Raw genomic sequence first — 16,578 nt, 5'->3', positions numbered from 1 at the left:
TGTCATTCTCTTTTCCTCCTTTTTGATCCACAGTAACTTAGGCAACACATTTATTTTCTCTTAAGTACCAGTTCTAAATTCTTTCTTTGGGAAAAATCTCTGGTTACTATAGTAGAGAGGAAAAACCCAAAACACTCAAAATATAAACCAAACAAACTAATACATGAATCTTGAATACTGCCAAGATTTGCATTGTCTACAGTCAGTACATTGGACTTAGGATTCACAGAAACAAAAAATTTTACTGGTGCTAAAATACAAGTGATCTTGGAATTTTTCCATGGTATTTTCTTAGAGAGATTGCAGATGAAAGGAGGTGCTTCCGAAGGAGCAGCCAGGGAAGGAGATCCCTTAAACACCACCATATCAAACTTTGATCAAGATAATATTGCCGTGAAAGAAAATATTTTTATTGGCATTTTCTCTGGGCTGGATTGGTGCCTAAAAATCCTGGTGCCTAGAGCTCTGACTTCATAGAAATAATCAAATCAGTCAAACTATGCTGGCATGAAAGCATTACTTATGCTAATATTGCCAGTGTGGGAGAGAAATCAAGATAGGAATACTTTTAAATATCCAGGGTGTAATATCCCTGTAATAGAGATCATAGTGGCTGATAAAGGTAGGAAATTCAATCTTAGATTATAGCATTGAGTCCTCATGGCCAGACTTCACGGGAGTGCAGGAGCATGAGTTATGCAGTTCCTTCCCTGATTCTGGAACTCAGCTTTTATTTAGGCACAACATAACATTGCCTTTTGGCTGTTTCTGTATCTCATCACAAGGTGTAGCATTGCAAATCACAAACCATTTCCTAAACTCATCCTGAAGTCATGGAATGCACTGTAGTGCTTTATATAATAGCTTATTAATCAAGCCTGCATACTGGAAGTATGAGAGAAAGAAACAGTTTTACTGGTACGAAGGCAAGAGTGTCTGAACTGAAATTCTCCTCTAGATTTCCATAGCTAGTTTCAGCTGCTTTGGAGGAGGAAGCTGTCATGTGGGCTAAGAACCTGAAGAATCATTTAGTACAGAAATTACCATTACCAGTTTTTAAGTGGCAGAATATATATATTATGTGTGTTTGAAATGCTTTTTTACTACAGGACAGTGTCTCTGAATACATAATTCAATTTGTCTTCTCGTAAATTGAGCAGGTTGAGAAGCTCAGAGCTGAAGCAGGAGATCAGTGTGTGCAACAGAAAAAACGTCTGCGAGACAGAGCAGCAGATGCTAAAAGAATTCAGGATCTTGAGCGACAAGTATGCAATAAAAGAACTGTCTTTCACATTTAACCTTTGTTTCAGATAAGGTCTCTTAAAAGACCAGTGCTTTCATGAGGATAAAGCGTAGCATGAAGTTGTATGATAAAGTAACTTGTGTTATTGAACACTCATAAACACAAAAAGCTGCAATTATTTACTTAGAGCTCTTCTTGCTACTGTGCTCTAACAAGCTGATATCCCTTTTAAATCTTTTAAAATACTGTTTAGAGTTTCTTTAAAAGGGGCAAGAGGGCAAAAGCCAAAGGTTGCTGTTTATCTTCTAAGACTCCTGTCCATGTTCAGTAATTCCTTAAAAGTATCAACCAAGTTGATTCAAAAGTAGAGGTTTAAATTCCATTGGATTCCTACAAGATTGATGAAAACTGGGGGAGTGGAGACCTTAAAATCCATGTTTCTACTAAAGAAACATCAAGTGGAAGTGGGACTTCCTGAATTATAGGAGATGGCAGCTGCATTAGTTAGGGATGTGGGACTCATGGGCAAGAGCCTTTCAGAATTCTGATGAGAAAAATATCCATAGATAAGAGAGGGGCTTGTTATGATGTTGCATGCAAGGTGTTAGTTTTACATTATTGCAGACTACAAAATAAAAGGCATATAATCTGTTATTGGGAGAATAATTCCAATATCACTATGAAATATCTTTAACAGTTGGAAAAGTAGAATGTGAATGCAAATACAGAAGAAAAGCAAACATACTCACAGCATTAAAAGCCGTATTCAACTTGAAGACCTTTTTTTTTTGACTTTCTTAGGACTGTTGACATAAGGCAGTCTAAAGACCAGAGCAGTATTTTAAGATCATGTGTAAGTCAGTCAGTAAAAGATTATGAGTCTTGCTTTTCTGTAAACAATAACAAGAATGGGAAAAATGTAAAATAATTCTCAATATATGCATCTATAGTTTTCATTCTTCCACCTTAAGGGGATGAAATGTGTTAACATTCTGTCACTTATTTCTGTTCACTTTTCAGTAGAACTTTATTATTTTTGACCTTTGACTTAATTTTCTTATGAATAGATTAGAGAAATGGAAGGAATTCTAAAAAGAAGGTATCCAAATTCTTTGCCTGCTTTGATTTATGCTGCTGCTGCTGCTGAGAAAACTAATGATCTTTCAGCTAAAAAAAACACAGTTGAATTTTTGGAGAGAAGAATAAAGAAATTAGAAACAGAACTTGAAGGTAAAGATGATGAAGCTAAGAAAAGCCTCCGTGCCATGGAACAACAATTTCAAAAAATAAAGGTAAAAGTTGAATAGTCCACTTTGCAAGTAACAGTCACAAGGCAACTGGAGTCTAACACAGGTTAGTGGTTAAAACAGAAGGCAAACACCACATTCAAAGGAAAAAAATACTCAAAGAATTTATAACCAGAATTTCAGTACCTTCAGCACCTAAGATAAAAATAGCATCGAAATTGCTAGGGTGGGATTGAAACGAAGAGGACAAGTTCTTGAGGCATAATAATTTAATTCTTACAACTAAGGTAAGTGGTTTTCGCCCTGTGGGTCAGAGTAGCTGCTTATTTAATTCCTTGCTGTACCAAAGGCTGTGTTCTCCAAAGGTCTGCTGACAGAGCATATCCGCAGGAACCATTGGGAAGCACAAACATGCTGTCCAAAAATTACGTGATAGTGAGCCTAAAGACTCGTGTTAGGAAGCATGGAAGTCTGGCATTTTAATTCAAGGAAAAGGTGAACTGCACAGGTGCTTAATGAGCAAGAAAGGAAAGCATTGGCCAGTTGTTCCACCTTTTCTCCACGAGTCACTCATCATGCTTTCCTCGAAGGAAAATAATGGCCATCCAGGCTATTAAGAAGGTTAGGTTTCCTCAGCTCATTAGGAAGAAAGATTCTGTGTCTGCCTGAATTCATACTTCTATCTTTGTACTTATAAATAAATAAAATAAAGGTCTGTTCTGTTAAAATTTAAGATGTTTTGAAAAATGCAAAGTACAGTTTTGAGCATGTGACCAGAATGTTTGTCAGCTGGCCAATAGCAAGTACATAATGACAAAATTAACATTGGTAGCATCTGAAGAGAACTCAATTACATAAAAATTAAATATTTTCTTGTCAATGTTATTTTCTATCCCATTGTTACCGCATCCATTGTGGTTAGATTATTTTGTAGTAAATGTTTCAAGTAATTCTGTTTTAAAGCAGACTTAATTATTTCACTCACTAATTTCTGAACTGATTGAGTGGTTTGTTAGTAATCCTGACTTGTATCCTGTCTTCTGAAATCTTGCTTCAGATGGGCAGTAACTTTAAAGAATAACAGGAAGAGATAATAATAACAGTACACTTATGAAACTGCTTTTTTCTTCCTGCTTTCTACTCCCCTCCTAGATACAGTATGAGCAAAGACTTGCAGAGCTCGAGCAACTCCTTGCCTATGAATTTATGAATGAAGCACCAAAACTGAATGGTGATAAAGCCAGTTCTACAGAACTTGAACAGGAGCTTCAGAATCTAAAGAAGACCCATGAGATCACTGTTGGAAACCTCCAGACAGAAATTGAAAATCTTAAAAGTCAAAATTCCCAATTAAAACTCAGAAGTAAAAATGATAATAAAGACTTAGAGTCCATGGACTCTAAGATGAAACAAGGTAGCACAAAAGACAGGTTGTTAAAACTAAATGAAGAACTGGTCACTAAAAATAGAGAAATACAAGACCTTACAAAAACTGTAGAGAAACTTCAAAAAGAAAGGATGGTGATGTTGTCTGATAATAATTTGAGAAATAACACAAACACTAATGGAAACTCTGCAGAGGTCTTGAAAAAGAATACCTCAGCAACAGATAGAAGGAATTCCAACAACACTGAACCCTGTCTAAGCATGTTTGATGATGACAAAATACATCAACTACGTATTTTTTCTGATTCTCATCTCTCGGAAGTTCTGCAAGAAAATGCACATCTGAAAGAGGAGCTAGAGAGGTTGTCTCTAGAAATGGGCCAGCAGCGAGTGGAGTCTCAAGCAGCACTGGCTTATTCTGAAAATAACATACGAAGGTAAATGCTCAACATACTCCTTTAAAAACCTTCTTAAGTGTTAGCAGATACAGGATTGAACTGGCGCATTAACATGTCAGCTATGTGTGAAAGGTTGCTTATACCTTCATTTGTACTGTTTGTTTTCTGGCTTTGGGGGGTTTTGGGGGGTTTTTTGCAGTTTTGGGATGGTTTTTTAAGCAGTGCACTGTCACAGTTCTTTCTATGGGCAAACCTGTATTAATGCTTTTATTAATACTACAATTTCTTAGTAAAATACCTCAGTTTAAATCGTCCTATCTTAGATGCTTTGTGTTGTATGGCATTAATATTTGGTACATGTACTTTCCTTCAAATCTGGGGTATGCTTGCAGTGGGATTTACTTGGCCAGCTGTAGAAACCTTATACTTCACCTAGTCTCCCTCACATCCCTTCATAGTCAAAGTAGAAGAAATTGACGTATTTAGATTGCAACACATTCTTTTCTAAAACAGATACCTAAAAGAAGATAGATGCATTATGATTTAAAAGCATGAGTTTTCTCACCATGGTTTTAATAAGAGGAGCCAACAAAGATGATTGACTGAATTTTCTGTATCCTAACTAGTTAAATGATACACAGACCAAGCATTGTGGATTTCCCACCTTTTCATCCCTCCAGAGCAGTAGAATTAATGGTGGTCCTGTCTTGCAAGGTTTTTTTATGAAATATCAAAGACATGCTACATTTAACATTTTTGATATTTTGTATGTTCAAGTGAGAAGCTGCGGCATTTTTGAAGAGCTGTCTGCAGCTGCGTTACTATATCCCACTTTCCTCTTGCTCTGTTCAGGATGCAGGAAGACACAGCAGAATACATTGCATCTCTGAAAGCTTCCCACCAGAGGGAAGTCGAGAAGATTGTTTGCCAGCATGCAAAGGAGCATTCTACTTCTAAAGTAGCTGAACTAAAGAACAGAATTTCAACACAGGAGGTAAGATACAGTAGATGCATTAGTTACATATAGCTATATCTTAGGGTTATTTCTTTCTGTATTACTATAAACTTACTTGCTTTGAAGTAGGACCTCTTGTTTTAAAAATCATCTTGCGCCACAGCATTCACAGAATCCCAGAATAGCTGAGGTTGGAAGGGACCTCTGAAGGTCTTGTCCAACCACCCTGCTCAGGAGGGTCATCCTGGACCATGTCCAGGTTGCTTTTGAGTATCTCTAAGGAGCACGATTCCACCACTTCTCTGGGCTGTTTTACGCATGATATAAAGGGTAGAAAGAGCTATTGCATTCAGATTATTTAAGAACATTTTAAAATGAGGAAAGTAACTTGAAGATTGAGACTTGTTTTCATATACATATGTACCTGTGTGCTATTTGACAGCCCATGCAGAGCACTATTCACTAGCGCACACACACACGTGTTAGAGGCAGTGTTGTTACTGCACGCATCACTTACACCTGTACTACTACGATCACAGAGATGTTAAAGGGTTGGAATGCACCTCAAAGATCATCTAGTCCCAACCCTCCTTGCCATGTCCCCTCTTGTAGGACAGGGACACCTCCTACTAGACCAGGTTGTTCAAGACCTTATCCAACCTGTCTTTGAACACTGCCACGGTTGGGGCATCCACAGCCTCCCTGGGAAACCTGTTCCAGTGCCTCTCCACCCTCACAGTAACGAATTTCTTCACAACATTTAACCTAAACTTCCCGGCTTCCAATTTTTACCCATTACTCCTTGTGCTATCACAACTGTTCCTGATGATGAGTCTCTCTGGCTTCCCAGTAGGCCCCCTTCAGATACTGGGAGTTTGCTATGAGGTCTCCACACAACCTTGTCTTCTCCAGAATTAACAGCCCCAACTTTCTCAGTGCTGCTTGTATTTTTCTGTACTTCTCCTGCAGAGGTTTTCACATGTTGTCATGGGTGTATGTGCTAATGACAAAATATTTTTAAACTTTTTGTAGATATTAATAAAACATCTTCAAGAACAACTTGGTGAACAAGAGAGACGTCAAGAAGCTCTTTTAGTTTCACAGATAAGAGAGCAACTTCTACAAAAAGAGGTATATCTAAATTTCAATTGGGGTACCTTAGTCTAATAAGAGTTTTCATCCTAATTCATGTCAAGCCTCAAATAATATATAGTAAAATAAGTCTTAGAAACAAAATTTTTGTCAGTTGCTTCTACATCAATTATACCTGAGAATGCAAGGTTTTTCTAGTGTGACCAGGAGAACAACGCAGAACAGGACACAGAACTTTGACCTTTTTTGATTTTAATCTTTTAATTATTTTTTTTATTTGGTTTGAAATGTCTGACATCTGTGTGAAATTTGATCAGCAGGTTAATCCAGTCTTTCATATTCTCTGAGAGTTATGGTGGATAATGGTAAATAGACCACAGGACTTTTTCTTTATTTCTCTTTATTAAGAGGATTTTTTATTACTGTTTTCAAAAGCTTTTCTTTTTTCATCCTCCATTGCCATAAAACTGACTTAGGCAATTATATTCTTGGTTTTCTCCTCTGCTATCTCTGAAACTTAAGGTGTCTTAAGAAGGGAGAGTTAGCTATAAAAGTTCTGAAATTCAGTTGGTTTTGAGAGACGTATATAGTTTTTTTTTAATCTTCTACTTCTATTAATAACATATAATCTGAAAATTACACTTGTTCTTATCTTTACTTTTGGGTTAATGTTGTGTCAAGTTGCTGTCCATCTTTTAGCTCAAGCTTTTAGAATCATTGGCTATGCTTTTGTAGTTCTTGAAGTACTGCGAGTCTTTCTGTTACCACCTCCTGTTCAGGAGGATGTAGCCTGTCTCAGCACTGTGCCTCTGCTTCATTCACCATCTCCTTGATGTATGAACATCACTAATATTAACTTAATTTTGATAATACTCTTACTTGCAAGAGTTATTAAAAGCAATTAATCTTAATCTCGCTAAACTCAGATTTATCTGGGTATTTATCTTACATGTGCAAAATTCCACCTCTGTTGTGATGTATTTGTATACAAGTGTGGGTTTATAGGGGGAGGAAAACATGTCCTGTTAAGCAAGTTTGGTGTTTGCAGAATAGAGGCTGAGACTTCGGGTTCATACTCTGAATCTAACGATAGATGTTGCCTTTCTTTACAAAGCTTGTTTCATTCCAGTGGTCTCAGTATATATAATACTTCTTCCGGGAAAAACAGGGCAAGAGTACAATGAGAAAATGTTATTCATTTGTTTCCTCTATGACTGCTTTACAGATTATTGACAGTGATGGTTTAAGAGAATGATCATCCAATCTGACCCACGTTAGCCAACTTCAAGGTGCTGGCATTTAAGAAAATGTAAAGGAGTGTCTTTGTTACAGAAATTATTGCAAGACTATACAGAGAGAAATATCTATGTAAAGCCTTGCTTTTGCCCTCCAGCATGGTTGCTATGCTGCTTATAAAATACATCTTAAGCATTAAATGGTTAAACAAGTTTTGCTGAGAAAAGAAGACAACCAAACCTGCAAATGGAATTAGTAGTGATAGGGGAAGGCACCTCACTGGTAATAGGATTGAGTCCTCTGTCTAAAATGATGGTACCTCAAAAAAGGCAAAGTTTTTCCTGAGGCTTCTTGGAAGATTGTTATTTGAACACTAATCTCAGAAATGCTGTTCATGGATGTTTTCCATTAACTGAGTACTTCTTTTCCTTAACAGCTTGCACGTAGCACTGCATTGTATTTGATGTGGTTCTGTTGCTCGCAAAATACACAGAGCCCATTTTCTCCTGGGGCTTTTTCCCCTCATAAGATGTTTCCACTATGATATTTTTATTGTATTTAATTATATACTTGAGACTACACATCAGCCCTTCCCTTCAGTGGGGCAGTTTAGCAGCAGCCAGGCAGCAGGCACTCAGTGGCACAGACCTTTTGAAACTAAGATTTCTGCTCCTCTGACAAATGTGGCTGAACAGGTTCAAAGCTGCTGGAGTAATGGACAGGCAAAAATGTGTGTGCATAGGCCTTGTCATTTTAGCCACCTTAAAATATGGAAATAATAGTGAGCTGCCTTCGAATCACTTCTCAGTAAGAGTGACAACATCTTATGAAGACACAATTGCTTCCAGCAACTTGAATTCACAGCAGAGAGCCAAGGATGGCTGAGTGCTTGTAGAGGGTTAGCAGCTCTTCAATACACTGGGTAAAGGGAGCTAAGGACTATCATAAAGGATAAAGACTTGAAAGTTTTCACTTTAGTTTACTTACACACATTAAGAGTGACCAAAAAGTACTTAGGATGTTAAATGAAGGAATATAAAGTTATTTAAAATAGGCAAAGATTGAGAATAAACCAGAAGGGCTTTATGAGAAAACTTCCCTGAATTTCTGGAGGATTAGGAAATCGGTTTTAAGTCATTGGCAAGTTGATTTTGCCTGGTAATTATTAAACTTACATGGAGCTTGTAATCATCTCTTTAGACATTAAATTAGCATGTCTTTAATTAATTTAGTCCTTAGAAATACACTGGTATCTTTTATATTTGGTCTTAATTCAGGGTGTGAGAAAGGATTGTGTAAGAACATCTAATCATAATATTCTCTGTTAACTTTTGTTGTATGAAGTATAAAATTAGACAGAACACAATTACTTCATAACATTATTAACAGGATGGGATTTATCAGAGAGGACTAGACTTTCATGTCCTCAGGCTACTTCTTAGAAATGAAAAATCCTAATATAAGTCCCTGAGTCTCTGTTAAAGCTTTTGAACAAAGGAGATTTCTCTTTTATGTCTTCCTTTCTACAGCTTTTGAATGGAATGATTAAACAATGCAAATACATTTTTAAAGGACCCTGTTTTATACACTGCTTAACACAGTGATAACAATTTTTGTCAATTCTCTTTGGCTGTAGGTGACAAAATTGTTGGAAGAACTGAGAGAGGCTAGGGAGAGCCAGAGTCCTGAAATGAAACATTTCTTGTGCCTGGAAAAGAAAATCAAGCATATAGAGAGCAGACATGCAGAAAGAGAGCATGAAATTCAAAAGGTACACCAGTGCATAACTGCATTTACTTCTTAAGAGCAATTTATTGGTTTAACTGTAATTTTATGGTATTTATTCATGCTTATTTAGCTCGTGCTGCAGGAGGGAAGTAGTTTTTACACAGCTGTTTTGTCTTTGCCTGCTAATGCAAGTGAATGTAGGTGCAGGCTTGGTCAGCTTGGCCTTGCTGTGATAATTAAGATTACTTGTGTAACTTCCTTGCAGCCTGGTGTAAGAAGGCCTTGCTGTTGCAGAGCGTTGGACTGTGTGACCTCTGGAGGTCCCTTGTTTCATTTGGTTATTTCGTATTTCAGTTACACAACGAAAGCAAGCTACTGAAAAATGACAAGAGTTTGGAATGCGGAGTCTGAGCTATGATATATTCCTCAATTGAACTGTAATTGTCTAGTCCTAGCAGCCCTATTCAGAAAAGCTGCATTAAAAGTATAGAAACATCTTATTTTATTTTAAATTTTAAAACCAGATTTCAAGGAATATAATTTTAATGTACAGATTTATTTGTTGTAGAAGGATTTCTTATACATTTCTGTAGTGGATACTTATTTGCTTTCAAAAAAGACCTGTGCATAAAACAAGTCATTGGATTAAAAACAAATCCTGTTGCCTCTGATGTTTTCATTCTGTCCTGCTAAAGGTGACTGTAATACAGTTCTTTTTTTGAAAATAATTTGGTTTTATCTAATGTGAGGATGTCTTTACCATTTCTTTGAAGTGCTTGCTGATGCCTACTCCGTGATCTATGTCTAGTATTTGCTAAGATGTTTTGTAAAGTTTTGGGGTTTTTTAAAATAAATAATAGTATACATAATTAGTACTAAATAATTCAGTCTTTTTGTGGTGCTCCTGCTCTTTTTATGTATTAAGCTTTAGGTTTTGTTTTATCCTAATTTTGCTCCTTTAACCATCAGCACTGGGGCATTGAAGAGTTGCCCAAATGAATTGTATCAAAATGAATAGTGGAGGAAAGGAAATTGCTGAGCATGAAATTAACAGGTTATCCTTAGTATCCAACTGCAAATATCATAATTATGGCCTTTAAGTGATAGGCTTTCTTTAAAAAAATCTATTACAATTAATTGTGGTGTGGAGATTTTGACATCCGATGACACTTCTTATGTTGTGTAATTTAATAGGATGATGTCAGGGATTCAAGTTAAAGTTATTCAGACCTTTATCTGCAGCAGCATCAGATCTTTGGGACTACAGGACATTTTCTGATAATTCATAGAACTTGTGGCTTTTAGAAGTAGAGTAGTAGGCTACAACATGTCATTCAGATTTGGTTTGTTTTGCAGAGTGTTACTTTAATTATCACATTTAAGTGGCAATTTAAAAAGTTTATTTTGATTTATAGAGGGTTTTATATTATATGCTCAGCTTTGTCTTAAATATTCAAATGTAATTGCTGCTTTGGAGAGGATAAGTTAAATTCTCCTGGGGCTCATTAGGCAATAATCAATTCTACCCTTCTGTCATTAATGCAAATATTTAAAGGAATTCACTGCTATGAGAAGGATTTTTGTAATATTCAGAATAAATTGTTTCCACTTAATGTGAGCATTCGGCTTTGAGACTGAGCATCAGATAAAATGATGTGGCAGATTTGTGCAAAGGGGCAGCACTGGCTGGGTATTGGAGTAGGAAGTCACAGTGCTGACTTTATTCTAATTTGCAGGCAGCCCAGCTAACACAGCACATTACTGAAGCAAGGCAAGCCCAGGAGGTTGAGAAGTGGCGGAGGCTGGCACAGCAGAAGAATCAGGAACTGGAGAAATTTCGAATGGAATTGGATTCAATATTAGATGTTTTACGTGAACTGCAGAAACAAGGGGTTGTTATTCCTGCACCTGATTCCAGTGGTTTCAGAGTGACAGACAGCTGTTGGAAGACATGATTAGGTAGTAGTTAAGTAGAGAAGCAGAATTTTAATACTCAAAGTTACGTACAGAAAATGTTACTGAAAATCATTATTGTAATGCACATAAATTGCACTGCATTCTGATCTTCTCTGGAATCTGTCATGTCCAGAGGCAGATTTGCATTGAGCAATACTCTAGTCATACTCTATGTCTTCTATTTTATTAGTAATAAATTTACATATTTTTTTATAATGGTTTAAAATATTGAGGTTATTCCAGAAATTCAACTATCATTGAAAAATTCCCTTTTTCACATACTGTAGAACATGCCTGAATATTTTTAACTTTGGTTTCTAACTTGTCTTATAGTGATTCCTTTGTGAAAAATTTGAGTAATAAGCTGTTTGGTTTGTATGTTTAGTGTATGGCATTAATGTATTTCATTCCATAGGGCAGGAAAATCATCTTTTTTTGATTTTGCTTCTCTCCCTCCAATTCATATAATATCCCTTCCCTTATCTTTAAGACCCCTTCCAACTTAGTGAATGATTGGAGGGCTGGAGGAGAGCAGGCATTCCCTGGTGGTGCTCAAATTCAAGCTGTACTTTGGTTACTTTTCAGATAATCCCAACTGTGCTGGTAAGACTGATGGCAGAGTGGGTCTAGCTGAATTTGTACAGGGCAGATACAGAAAAAGGCTATACAATACAGTGTGAGAGTAGTTATTGGTGTCCCTTTTAAAAAGGAAGGCTGCACTGATAAGGTTGTCACAATGGGCTGTTCAGGACTGACATAGTAAGAACCTCTCTAGGTGATCTTGACAGACAGAGAGACCAGTCAAATGTGAAGACATTGTGCTAAAGCTCAGACTTCAGGGGTGTGTAGATGGGGAAATTTAGAGTTAAAATATTGAGCAAGTTAGGAAAGGGGCCAGGAAACGAAAGAAAACAAAAAAACAAACCAAAAACCAGACCAAAAAAAATCCCTGTACTACCATCCTCAGGAGTGACAAAGGAGACTAGTTTGCTTAAGCAGGAATAATCCACTACCCAAATACCAAACGTGGAGGTAACATTCTGCTGAACTGACAGGCCTCAGGGCAGGTAACACACTGAATGTTAGAGGCTGTTGCCTTCTGCCTCTCCTCAGGCCCTGCCAGAGTTACACACCTGTGCTGGAGAGCAGGTACACAGGAGCAATTCCTACTGTGTCACAAATGTGTACCTCGGCGTGCTACGCTTTTGGTCTCTTCTTTCAAGAAAGAGATAGACCCAGTGGAGGGAAAGAAGAATCATCACTCCAGGAAATGCAGCCCTTGGAACTGCTGAAGCCATAGAAACTGCACTGCCCCAGAGAGGAGACTAGGGGGGATGGTGAGCATGGCTATTACACTTAACATATCTGAAAAACTTGCTGCTAAAAGCAAGAAGCAGCAATTAAAAATAAACAAAATTCAAAAAAGGTGATGATAGCTATTCCATGGTTGGAAGGAATGCTTTCCCAACAAATCAGTACATTATTAGTTTGAAGTTTCAGTGGCTGCAAGTCCTTAAGAATTCTGTAGCACATATACTGAGGTTGTATCTCAATTAAACAACTATACTTGTTTAGAGCAAAGAGAAGATAAAAGCTAGAATGTACTACGTAGGTCCCTGAGGACCTGTAGTAGTGATTGAGCCTAGCATTTAAATCAGATGTGAAATAGTTCAGGTCTGTGCATGTGTGTTTATGTATCATGTTCTTCAGGGACCAGCAGTAAACATGCATTTTCTCTCATACAAGCATGTGGCTGAACATGCATAAAAAACAAAAGAGTATAACAAGTTAGACCATATAGACATAGACAATGCTTAAGTGCAAGGGTTTTTCTTTTTGGCACATACACAAAAATAAAATGAGCCTGTATACAGATATATATAGACATTAAAAAAGGAAGGTGGGTGCCAGTTAGTGTGGTAATCTTGGTTGTTTCATGTTCAGATATTTTCAGTATTTCTATTTTGTTCCCATCTAAGAAAGTATTAGTCCATATTCATAAAATGTGTAAATATGAAACTGCTTTGTATATAAAATATCAGTTATATGTAAATATGGTGCATTTTCTTGATTTGGTTCTGTTTTGCAAATGAAAAGGATAAAAATTGTATCATTTCAACTTATTTATTTCCTGTACAATTTGCTGTATGTGTGACACTGTATTAAAATGTGTGACCTGAAGTGAGAGAATTTTTTCAACTGCTGCAACCCTTGTGTTCCCAGAGGGGCCAGGTCCTGGATGGAGGTGCCTAGGACAGGAATCCTAGAGGAAGAGTTTCTGGTTACTGGAAACCCTCTCACATGTATTTTGCTTAAGTCATCAAGGGGAGATTGCCTTAATGGTCATGCAATTCATTCAAGCACTTTTTACAATTTTTACAGTCAGTTCTTAGCAAATGCTGGTATCTCACATAGTTGGAATTAAATTCTCTCTCTGAGTCCATTTTACTGAGCAGGGACAGTATTATTTACCATTACTGTATCATAATGTTTATGCCATGTTCTCACACGTATTTATGCAGCTGTGCACTCACTGAAGCACGGTCTTCAGATTTTGGGCATTTACCATGCAGTGGACACTCTACACAGTAACAGACTGTCTCTGGGCTTGAATGGCTGCAGTTAGGGTGTTCCTTTTAGAGAACTCAGGTGCTAGTTTTAAGTTCTCTGTTAAAGTTGTTACTGACTCTGTGTGGATTTCAGTGTGATCTTTTAAGGAGTTATATAAATTATATACTCCTCACATATATTTTTCCTCTCCTTGTGCCCTCCTGTTTCATCATGCATTTCCAGGAGACATAATGGATGGATTAAAAGAATCAAACATCATGTCTTTAAATCATTGCCTAATGCTTAGCTGGACTTCATCTGTTTACAGCAAAGCAGCTGGAATATAATAATTTGATTTGTCATGTTTGAAGCTTTTAAGAAATCATGTGAACAGCTGGCTAGGTGACTCAGTGACCTAGATTGCTTCAAGAGAGAAAAACAGGATGTGCAGAAAAGGATGAGATTTCATCAGGGCAGTTAGGGCAGAGACAGCAGCAGTGTTCCATTTCTCTGAAGTACATGTCAAAATTGTTCATGTAACAAATTGAATAGGTTATGGTGAATGAAGACTTTAGTTGATAGCACATAATACATTTTGAAGTCTGCCTCTCTATCCCATATTTAACCTGTTCTGGAAAATATAAGGAAAAGGACAGGTATAGCAGCACTAGCTGTGCAAATCCACTTCTGCAGGGAATGGGGGGGGAAGGGGGGTTCATACATCAAGTGCTGCCCTGACTCTTGACCAGAAATCCAGTGATATCTCTGAATAAAAACTAGCCTTTCATACAGCTGACTACATACCTCTCCTCCAAAAATAAGAAAGCACAGGCCTCCAACTCTTGCTCTTGTTGGAGAACGTGGGGTAGAAGGTTCTTCTCTGCTGTCCTTGCTGCCTGTCAATATCCAAAGCTAAAAAGTGACAAAAAATGTCAGTGTTACAGTATTCAAGATTGAGGGCTCAGGTGCATAAATACTTAATTTCATGACAAATATACCTCATTTACTTCACCTTGTAGTCTCAGAGACTGTATAGCACTGGAGTGTAGTAGAGATGTTGACAGTTTTACCATTTGCTTTCTTTTCTCTATGAGCAGGCATTTACTGATTATACATTATAGGTTTTGGGGTTTTGCCTTTTTTTTGTTAAAGGTACACAACTAAAACTTGTTTACACACAAGAACATTTTGCAAGTATTTACATCTTTGAAAACTGAAATACATGACTTGACCTATTAAGTTCTTACACAAGATATGTTTAGGCAAACAAACATATGTAGCTGGGTTAGAGGAGCTGTGTCTCTGCAGTTAAATCTGCTGCAGATGATGCATTTATACTGAGTTTTGAGAAGGGGTTTGAAGCCAAGCAGTAAGAAAACTCACAAAAATTCCATTTCTAAACACCATTAAATTCCAAGTACTCCTTTTGAAGCATTACTCTGGTCAGAACACTTTCTATTCTGTTTCTAGTGGACCAGTGCGTTCATTTTCTGAGAAAAGATGAATTTTTTTTAAACAGATTATATATTGCCCTTTCCCCTGAGGCAAAATATGTCTGTTATTCTTAAAAAGGAAAAAAAAGGAAGGACAGCTTTAAAACAGCTGCTTTTGAAGACTGCAGAACGTTTTTGCGTTTGGCTCTGCTTTAAGGCAGAGGCAGAGCAAAAATCTGAATCAGACTTGCTGCCACAGTGTCTCTGAAGTGGTGTGGGAGCTCTGCAGTGGGGACTGACAGGTTATTTTTCTAGGAAAAGCAGCATGAAGGACTTTAAATACAGAAGGGAGATAAGATGAAAAATGTAGAACCACCATCACGAAAGAACAGAAGCAGGAACCAAACACTTAAATAGATTTACAGGATTAATACATGCTTCAGAGGGACATGAACAATGCAATTCAAAGGTTTTGTAAGTTAAGTTGGAATTATCTCTTGGTTCTTTTATTAAGTACCTTTCATCTAGGCATCATCACCACTATCCATATACAAAATGCTTCCTTTTTCTCCCCAAAGTAGCAGTTAGGTACCCAAAGAAAAGCCACTAAGATTTAAGGTGGCAGAAGAGCAGCGTAGGCTAGCCTACAGGGAATAGCAGCATCTTCTTTTTCTAAAACCACATCTGCATTATTTTGAAACTTCTGAAACTTTTGAGATTTCTTTCCCCAAAGGGGTTGTTGAGCACTGGAACAAACTGCCCAGGGAAGCAGTGGAGTCACCGTCCCTGGGGGCTCTGCAACGCCATGTAGATGTGGCATGGGGGGAGGTGGTTTAGAAGGGAACTTGGCAGTGCTGAGGTAATGGTTGGACTTCATGATCCTAAAGGTCTTTGTCCAATCTCAATGATCTATGAAACATAGTTTTAAATGCCTTAAAGGCAACCTTCATTTCTCAGTTGCAGAGGAGATGGATTTCGCATAGATTTTCCCTTCCTTCATGCAGCATTTCTGTTTTCAAGCACAGCAAAGGAAAAAATAAAGTAAAAGTAATAGCTCAAACATTACTGAAGGCAGCTCACTCATCCAGAAATCAGCTCTGAAAGCCCTGTTTAGTACAAGTCCCACCACGTGTTAACAAGAACAATATCGAGCTTAGAAGTCTAACCATGAGATAGCTTAACATCATTGAGGTGCCTCGGCAGGAAGTAGATGCCGCATTCAGAGACAGATTTCCCACATTTCCTAACTTTTGGAAAAGGAAAGTCCAAACCTACAGCCTTCGTACTTACAGTTATGTACTTCCTGTGAAAAGAGGCCTTTTCTGCACCTGAAAAGTTGTACTGGAGATGTGCA

General features: G+C 37.4%; 1 protein-coding gene across 9 annotated transcripts in view; it reads left to right on the top strand.

Moving 5' to 3' along the window:
- CEP162 (centrosomal protein 162) overlaps nt 1-13,428 on the top strand; it is a 44,075-nt gene extending 30,647 nt beyond the window's left edge. For 8 of the 9 annotated variants that reach the window (XM_017742871.1, XM_017742870.1, XM_017742878.1 and 5 more), the window contains 7 exons: nt 1,161-1,265; nt 2,311-2,535; nt 3,643-4,313; nt 5,127-5,268; nt 6,262-6,360; nt 9,194-9,328; nt 11,022-13,428. In XM_017742871.1, coding sequence (XP_017598360.1) covers nt 1,161-1,265; nt 2,311-2,535; nt 3,643-4,313; nt 5,127-5,268; nt 6,262-6,360; nt 9,194-9,328; nt 11,022-11,240 — 1,596 coding nt within the window. In that variant the 3' untranslated portion in view covers nt 11,241-13,428. Of the gene's footprint in view, nt 1-1,160; nt 1,266-2,310; nt 2,536-3,642; nt 4,314-5,051; nt 5,269-6,261; nt 6,361-9,193; nt 9,329-11,021 lie in introns of those variants that run through there. The other variant, XM_017742877.1, reaches the window with a different exon arrangement.
- The last annotated feature ends 3,150 nt before the right edge of the window (nt 13,429-16,578 follow it).

The sequence above is a fragment of the Corvus brachyrhynchos genome, unplaced genomic scaffold (assembly GCF_000691975.1).
Source record: "Corvus brachyrhynchos isolate BGI_N302 unplaced genomic scaffold, ASM69197v1 scaffold87, whole genome shotgun sequence".
NCBI classification, from domain to species: domain Eukaryota; kingdom Metazoa; phylum Chordata; class Aves; order Passeriformes; family Corvidae; genus Corvus; species Corvus brachyrhynchos.
This window is presented reverse-complemented; position numbering and strand designations above follow the sequence as displayed.